The sequence below is a fragment of the Gekko japonicus genome, unplaced genomic scaffold (assembly GCF_001447785.1).
Source record: "Gekko japonicus isolate JY-2015 unplaced genomic scaffold, Gekko_japonicus_V1.1 scaffold2616, whole genome shotgun sequence".
Taxonomy (NCBI): domain Eukaryota; kingdom Metazoa; phylum Chordata; class Lepidosauria; order Squamata; family Gekkonidae; genus Gekko; species Gekko japonicus.
This window is the reverse complement of record NW_015172086.1, coordinates 236,170-244,769: the sequence shown is the minus strand read 5'-3', so window position 1 is coordinate 244,769 and position 8,600 is coordinate 236,170. Positions and strand designations below refer to the sequence as shown.

Here is an 8,600-nt window from a genome sequence, read left to right as displayed (position 1 = left end):
AAACAGGCATTTTGGGGGCCTGGTACAAGGGGGCTCTGCTATACATGTGTGGATACATAGCCTTTATGTGCTAATATGCTCCATCCATTTGCAACTATTCTGTGTCCAGAATGGGAACTTCAGATTGGGGAAGTTTCTGTGAAGTATTCCTGACATCCAGCATGATTTAGTTGGAAAATCTGGTTCTGCCAAAGTAATTTTGCAGTGGGTCTAGCTGCCATATCAGTATCAAGGTTACAAAATATGTGGTCATTAATATTTTAAATAAGAAAGGTATCCTTTGTACGGATTATGCATAGTGGAGAACTGGCCATTATTAGACCCATCAAAAACTAGCATGCCTTTGAGGAATAATGATCCAAGGCTTGCCAGCAACTTCACAAAAAGTATTCGGCTTGGAAAGGGGATGTGGAACTGCAAAGACAATTTCATTAGCTTTGCACTAGAGAGTATTCTGTCAGCATTATGTACCCAATCCTGTCTGACTGACAACCATTATACTTCTTTCATGCTCACCCATTTGTACTGTGAATATGGAATGTGGGACCATTGCACATCTAACTTATGAGAGATGACTAGTATAGTTATGCCTTGAATGTGCTGTATTCCTAAATGCTAATCCCAAGTATGTTTGGAAATATGTAAGGGCCAGCTAATGTAAAACATATAGCACAAGCTGTGTTTTAGTATTCATCTTTCTGCATCTACTTGAAGCTTAGGCCGGGCCAAAGTAGCAAATATCTGTGTGTGTGTGTGTGTGTGTGTGTGGGGAAAATAGGTAGCTGAATAAGCCGCTTTCTGGATGTGTTGTCCAACCAAACTTGCTTGCAATGAACGTATGTACCATATATGTACTCTGTGTTTACTGCCTTTTTTGTTGTTCTGTTGCTTACATTGATCTGAACATGATGATTCCATAGATGGGCTCTTTGATCTTCTCTCTACAGGAATGTGCTGATGGCTGCCAAGAGGGCCAATCAGACTGGGCACTTCATCTGGATGGGCTCTGACAGCTGGGGCTCCAAAATTGCCCCAGTGAGAGATCTGGAAGAGGTGGCTGAAGGATCTGTTACCATCTTGCCCAAGAGGGCTTCTGTTAGAGGTATGTCTAGCAGCTTGCTGCCGTTTGGGGTTTTGAGGAGTGTTGAGATTTTAAAAATGATATTTTGGGGGAAGGCATTATGATAGAGCTAATACAATGTTATACAGTCATTGCCCCCCCCCATATGGGCTACATTCAGATATTGTTGACATTTTTGGTATGGTTGCTCTGTAGCAATAATTTACCTCCTGGATTATCTTGTTTACCAACAAAAATCTAGTTGTGAATGATTTCAGTACTGCAAAACTAGCATAAAGTGTGGATGCCGCCACAGTTTCTGGTTGAATAGGTTCTGCCTGTTTTTTTTAAGCATTACAAAACCTGGCAAACCCTGTTTGATCAAAAACAATAGGGGGATGAATGTGCACACCATGGGCTGCACTGAATATTTTTTGTCTCCAGCCATAGTGTTCCTTCATATGTCTCCTCATGCTGAGAATGAAGTTGTACTGAATTTGAACTACCCATTTTGTCTAAATCTAATAGCTGCTTACCTATGGTTTCTCTCCCATCTATCACCTTTTCATAAAAACAATGGCCAGAGAACATTTTGAAAGAGTTATCTGTAGATCTTCTAAGCTGTAATGCCTATGGAGGATAATGTGGAGCAAGTTTCTAATACACTGGACCCCACGGCGCCTCATCCTTTTGCTAGCAACCCCCCCTCTTCATACACACATACACACGCAAACACGCACTTCAGAAAATTCTTCCTTAGCAGCTCAATAATTATTGTGATACTTTCCTGAGAGTGACGAATCCAAGCTGAAATAGATGAAAGGTTAGCAAATGAAGGCAATATCAGGGCTGTTGCTGTGAATTTTAGGCGATAGTGTCATGGATATTCAGTAAAATGTATCATTTCTTTGTTGTGGGTGGATAGCTCATGTGCATTAGCCGAGAACATTGCCATGAAGATGATAAATGTATAATTAACAATACCTCTTCCCTTCTCTAGAAAGTCTGAGGTGTCACTTCTTGACATGACCAGTTACTACGGCCAGTCTCTCATGACAGCTTGCTAAGAGCAGGGCTCATTTGGCTTCCCAGTCTTCTCTTGCTTGGTGGCATGTCCCAGATACTCTTCACGTCCTCATGGGAAATCACTGCTACAGTGACAAATTTCAGATCCTTCTCGGCAAAATACTGAACATACAGGGTATAGATATCTCACCTCTAGGAACCCTTGCATTTTTTAAAAGTTCCTATTTGTCTCTTGACATCCCAGTATCAATCTTCTTACTTTCCCCAAGCATTAGCACTTCCTTGTCAGGTTTGTGAGCTGGTTTCCCCCTTATAGTTTTAATTGTAAAACAGTTATACACTGTTCTTCCATAGGCTCAGAGCAGCTGTCAGCAATTGTTTTAAACCCAGTTTGGAAAATAAAATCCCTGTTCTTTGGCTTGGATCAATTAAAAGAACAGTGTGCAAATAACTGCTCATGCCACAATAGTATGCTTACAATCCTCACTCTCCTGGTCTGCCTGAGAAAGACATGACTTATTGCTGATCTTGCAGATTATTATAGCAAATCATAAGAATGACCCACAGCATTTAAAGGGGGAGGGGAGGAATGCAAAACATGTAGTTTACCTTTGAGCTCTTGAGCTGTGTCTTGAATGGAAACCTATGCTAAATAACTGGGAAGCAGAATGTTTTCATCATGAAATGGAAATGTGCTGAGAATGCCTAGACATGAATTCTCTGACTAGCTTTGTTTCATATGTAATCTGATGAGTGTTCAAAAAGAGCTCCCACTTTTTTGCACTTTTCAGTAGTAATTTCATTGTTTCAGTGCTATTTTTTCTTAGCAATATGTGCCTCACAATCCTTGGCCTCACTATCCTTGGCTTTATTTGCCCACACTGCCACTGAAGCTTATTAGCGGGCAAACCATATGATTGTGGGTAACATCTAATATAATAATATAAATAATTTCATATCTTAAAAATATTAAATCAGATCAAATTTTACTATTAAAACATATTTAATCAGATTAAATGCTACCATACTAGTGTGGACAACTGAGGCTGGGGACAGTTAGACTGATTTCACACAAGAGCTGCGCCGTGGTCGCGCCTCCCTTTGCCCCAGTTCTATTGGTCAATTTCCCACTCGAATCGGCATGGGCGTGTTTTGACCCCCGGCTTCGCCCGATTTTCCCCACGGTTTTGTGATCCTGTTTTTTTGAGGATCACAAAACCGTGGGGAAAATCGGGCAAAGTTGCGGGTCAAAATGCGGCTGCGTGGCTTCGAGTGGGAAATTGACCAATAGAAGCGGGGCAAAGGGAGGCGCGACCGCGGCGGAGCTCTTGTGTGAAATCGGTCTTAGGGGAAATGGCACCTAGAAGGAGAATGAAAGCATTTGAAATGGCATCTAAACAATGTAGCTGTTTGACTAGCTGAGCATTCTCTCAATAATTTGTTCAGCCACATAGCATATATACATGAATTTCAAGATAACTAAAGAACGTCAAGGATATTCTGTGCAGTCCTAGTTCCGCTGCTTATTCAGTGTGGTCCTCTATGCTCATCATCCCATACCGGCAATGAAGATAATTGTATGAATATTTTGTTATGACTTGGTGCTGAATGGGCTGTGCATGCTCCTATAGTTCTGGGGCTGCCTTGTAGAAAGATTAAGCACCTATCTTAACTTGCTGAAGTGCATCCTGCTGCACTTTAGCATACGTTCCCCATCAGTTTGTTCTCTTTGTTTGTAAATCCTTTTCTAGGGCTTAAAAGCACCCTTTTCTTTGTGCGGAGAAGCTTTCTCTCTCTCTCTTTAAACATACTCTTAATTGAAAAGTTGTGAAAATTATTTTATTGTTTTCCCCTTCTTTTTTTGTTATTTCTCTGTTACTTTTCATTCTTTTTTAAATAAAAACTTTAATTCCATAAAAGAAAAGGCAAGAAAATTTGGTGCTGAAAAAGGTTTGGTATGTATGTGTGTGTATATATATATATAAAAAATATGCATTTTTTCAAAGTTTCTTCAAAGGTCATTTCCTCCCAAATGGTGTTCAAATATCACCTAGATATCTTCATCGATTCTGGATCTGTCAGTGAGCACAGTCCAGAAAGAAATTCTCCTGTGTATGCCTCATTGAAAGAAATGTGAGGAGCAGGAGAGGTTTGAAGTGGAGCGTCGCTGGCATTTCCCCCCATTTTTAATGGTCTCTGCTGTGTCCGAATTGCATTCTAGCCCGTCATATTATCCCCTGGCCTTCATTCCTTACTTTGTCCTTCCTTGCCTTGCTTAATCTAAATATTTGCTATCTGAATTAAATTCTGCTCTGGACTTCTGAGGGATGGAGAGATCTCTCAGTATCATTTAAAACATTCTGAAGTTTTCTTGCTGCCCACAGACAAGTCTTTCAAGGCCCAGGTACTTGCTCTTTTCTTCTTTTGTCCACCAGCTTGTACTCATCACCTGTTCACTAACAAGTTCCATCTAAAGCCCTTATGAAGAACTTCAACAAAAGCCTATTGAAAATTTACAAGCTTTCTCCACAGTGCTGCCTTTGCAGTGTCTGTATACCAGAAAACATACTCCCTGCCTGTGGAGAAAATTGGTTTATCTGTGCATTCTCACTTATGTGAGCATGGAGAGTTGTCCACCTATCTGTCTTTTAGTGAAAAGCTTAGACACCAATGAACTAATCTCTGTTAGCAAGGTGTACTGAAATAGAGGAGGGTCAGTTTCACTTTGGTTCCTCACAAGTTTCAACATGCAGATTGTAAGGACTTCAAAGTGCCCCCCCCCCCAAATCCGGGCAAAGACAGGCAAACATTTTGATGATATCAGAGAAGGCACATGGGGGGCAGGGTGAAGAATGAAGTCCTGGGGATGTGCAGAGTTTTCCCCCTAGCTTGGATTCCTGCCCCATACTGCCAGTCTATCTCCTAACCCAACCAATTTCCCCAAATCCATGAAAATAATAGAAACAGTTACCACTGTCCCTGTTCACTAGCCGCTAAAGACAATTATTAATCCTTTTTCAAAAAGAGCAAGAGAACTGAGGGAACAATAATGGTACCATGAGCTAAGGTAAGACCTAGATAGGCAGAAGGGTATTATTAAACTTTGTAAGCATAGATTTGTACTTTAAAAGGGATCTCATTTATTGTAAAGGAAAATCAAGTAAAATGAAGAAAACCTAAAAATTCCAAATGTTATAAAAATAGAAAATGAGGGCTCACAAACATTATCTTTAGCTGTCCAGTTAGGCTTTACCTACACAAGATTTCTGGAAATCTACTTTTTGTTAAAACCCATTATCTAGGTTATTATTGTTCTTTTTTTAAAAGCATTTTTAAACTTTAATAATATATCCTCCCAAGAAAATACAGCACTTACATATCAGAAAAGGGGAGAAAAAGGAGAGTCTTTCCTATATCTCTCTAAACTCCAGAAAGATTTTTTTAAAGGTCTGGACAAGAATTTTTTAAATATAGGTAACTTTAGAAAGTGATTTTGAGGTGTGCAACATTGATTTGAATCATTTCATACCACAATATATATGCATTTTAAAACTGCAGGCACAAAACCTTACAACTCAGACCAACTCAAATACAAAAACACAATTTTCCATGAGAACAAATTTAGAGTCCAGTAGCACCTTTAAAACCAATAAAGATTTTTTGTGTGCAAGGCACACTTTTTCAAATACATTGGAATGGTAGGTAAGGTCTACAAAATGTTTCATAGATGGCATTGGTCCCCGGAAAAAATAGCCAAATGTTACCCCGGATACCCCAGTCAATGTTGGAAGTGTAAGACCAATAAAAGGTCCTTTTTTCACATGTTGTGGACATGTAGCAGAGTTCAGGAATACTGGAAAATGGTGAGAAGACTGATTCAAGATATTATGTGTAAGAACCTAGCATTGGATCCAGGGATATATCTGTTAAACATGGTGCCTAAGGGTTATGGATTGCAGGACAAACATGTAATAGTATACATAATAACGGCTGCCCGTTTACTACTGGCCAAAAATTGGAAATTAGACATAATACCTAAGAAGGAGGAACTAGTGGCAAAGGTGCTAGATCTAGCACAGATGGACAACCTAAGCCTGAAGTTGCAAAACAAGTTTGGAAAAGTGTATAATAAAAGATGGGACAAGGTGTATAAATGGATAGAGACATTGAATGTATGAGACTCTACAATATGTGTTACTTATGTATTGGAATGTTAAAAATTGTAAAACCAAATAAAAATATTATTTAAAAAAAGGAATGGTAGGTAAGGTTCAAACTTATATATATAGCTAATTAACATGTAACATGATGATGTTTAAGATTTATAGACAGGGACTTAACAGCAATTTTTCTATGATGCCTGCAATACAACACTCACCACCTGGGGGGAAAGCACAGGGTGGAAGGGAAGACAGCAAAATCAAATAGATCCTGGCAGAGAAGACAGCTTCTTTTCTGAACACAGCTCTGGTTGTGATGAACCCTTAACAGCTAGGGGGGCTACCTAATAGGTTTGCCAAAACGCTGTCCCCACTCCCGGCACGGCATCACCTATGGCAAATTAAACTGAGGACATGCAAAATATCCCTAGAAAGAGACCTCTCCCCCCCTTCCCCCAGCAGGGAAGAATTCCTTACAAACCACTTTGCAAACTCCGAAAACAAAATCAGTAGAGTAAAAACATGTAGTAAAAATGAGTGATCTAGGTTATTTTCAAAACAGTACTGACTGTCTTCTGAGCAAAGGACAATAAGAAGTCAAGTACACACCTTCTAGCCCTAAGTACACACCTTCTAACATCTGAAAAGCTCAGAAAAATGCTACAAAAATAAGACCTCCCCAACAGATAAACAAAACAACCAACACTTACTTTCTTAGGGGCTGAAAACTACAATCAGGATTGTTGAGAAAACTGGTCCTTTTATTTATTTACTTACTTCATTTATAGTCCACATTCTTAATACAAAAGGGTTAAAGGCTGATGATCAGTAAGTATGCAGATCAGCTTTTTAAACTTAATGTAAATAAAGGTACCTTTGGATCAAGCACCTGAGAACCACTAGACTTTAATTCATTATATATCTTCATAGAATCATAGAATGTTAGAGTTGGAAGGGAACTTGCAGGTCATCTAGTCCAACCCCCTGCACTCTGCAGGAGTATACTGAAAGATAGTCCTACATACCTACAATATACCTGAAAGATGGTCATCCAGCCTCTGCTTGAAAATGTCCAGCGAAGGAGCATCCACCACCTCCCAAGGCAGACTGTTCCACTGCTCAACCACTCTTACAGTTAGGAAGTTTCTCCTGATATTTAGCTGGTTACAACTCCCTTGTAATTTCCACCCATTAGATCTAGTCTCGCAATCCAGAGCAAGAGAGAATAGATCTGCTCCATCTTCTACATGACAGCCCTTCAAATACTTGAAGACTGCAATCATGTCCCCTCTAAGCCTTCTCTTTCCCAGGCTAAACATACCCAACTCTTTCAGCCTTTCCAACCCTCTCACCATCCTGATTGCCCTCTTCTGGACATGCTCGAGCTTGTCAACATCCTTCCTAAAATGTGGTGCCCAAAACTGGACACAGTACTCCAGGTGGGGCCTGACAATAGCAGAATAGAGTGGAACTACCACCTCCCTTGATCTGGACACAATGCTTCTGTTAATGCATCCTAAGATTGCATTAGCTTTCTTCACAGCCACATTGCACTGCAGGCTCATGTTTAGCTTGTGATCAACCAGAAAACCTAGATCCCTTTCACATGTGCTGCTTTCAAGCCAAGTCCCTCCCATTCTATATCTATGCCTTTGATTTTTTGTACCTAAGTGTAGGACTTTGCATTATCTCTATTTAAATTCATTTTATTTGTCTCAGCCCACTGTTCCAGTCTATCTAGATAATTTTGAATCCTGCCTCTGTCTTCTTCAGAATTAGCAGTCCCACCTAACTTTGTGTCATCTGCAAATTTGATAAGCATCCCCTCTATGTCTTACCTCAGTCTGTGGAGTTATTTGGCCAAGACAGAAATGGAAACTTTTCCTGTTGGGTGGCAGACATGGGATACAGCAACCTTTCTGAAGCGAAGCAGGATTTTTTTGCCTAGAGACCTGCACTGAGCAGTAGGTTGGATCTGATAACCTCCAAGGTCCCTTCCATTTCTGACAATCTTCAACAAAGGAGCTCTACATGCACATATGAGTGAACAGGTTTCTAACACGGGGAAAGATGTGGTTTGTGAACTGAATGCTTGCCAAAATATAGCTAATTAAAAATGAGCTTCACCAGAGGGGCTAGGGCAAGTCTGCATAGCCAGGATCACTTTGACATAAGAACAGATTTCATCACGAGGCTAGGAAAGGTTAAAAGCTAAAGATTGAAAGAATATTGTGGTGATTTGACCATTCTCGTGAGCCACCATATTGATAAGCCTAAGCCACTTAATAATAATGGTATGACTTTTTTCTGTTTGACCAAATGACATCCATATTCCTGTACTGACAGATTTAGCT

At 40.0% G+C, this 8,600-nt stretch overlaps 1 protein-coding gene across 1 annotated transcript in view; it reads left to right on the top strand.

Annotated features, from left to right (window-relative positions):
• Positions 1-954: 954 nt before the first annotated feature.
• The window catches only part of LOC107118545 (metabotropic glutamate receptor 4), a gene marked incomplete at its 3' end in the record, with an annotated part of 113,080 nt that continues 105,434 nt past the window's right edge, over positions 955-8,600 (top strand). Inside the window, exon 1 of the mRNA XM_015420906.1 lies at positions 955-1,102. Coding sequence (XP_015276392.1) covers positions 958-1,102 — 145 coding nt within the window. The remainder of the gene's footprint in view (positions 1,103-8,600) is intronic.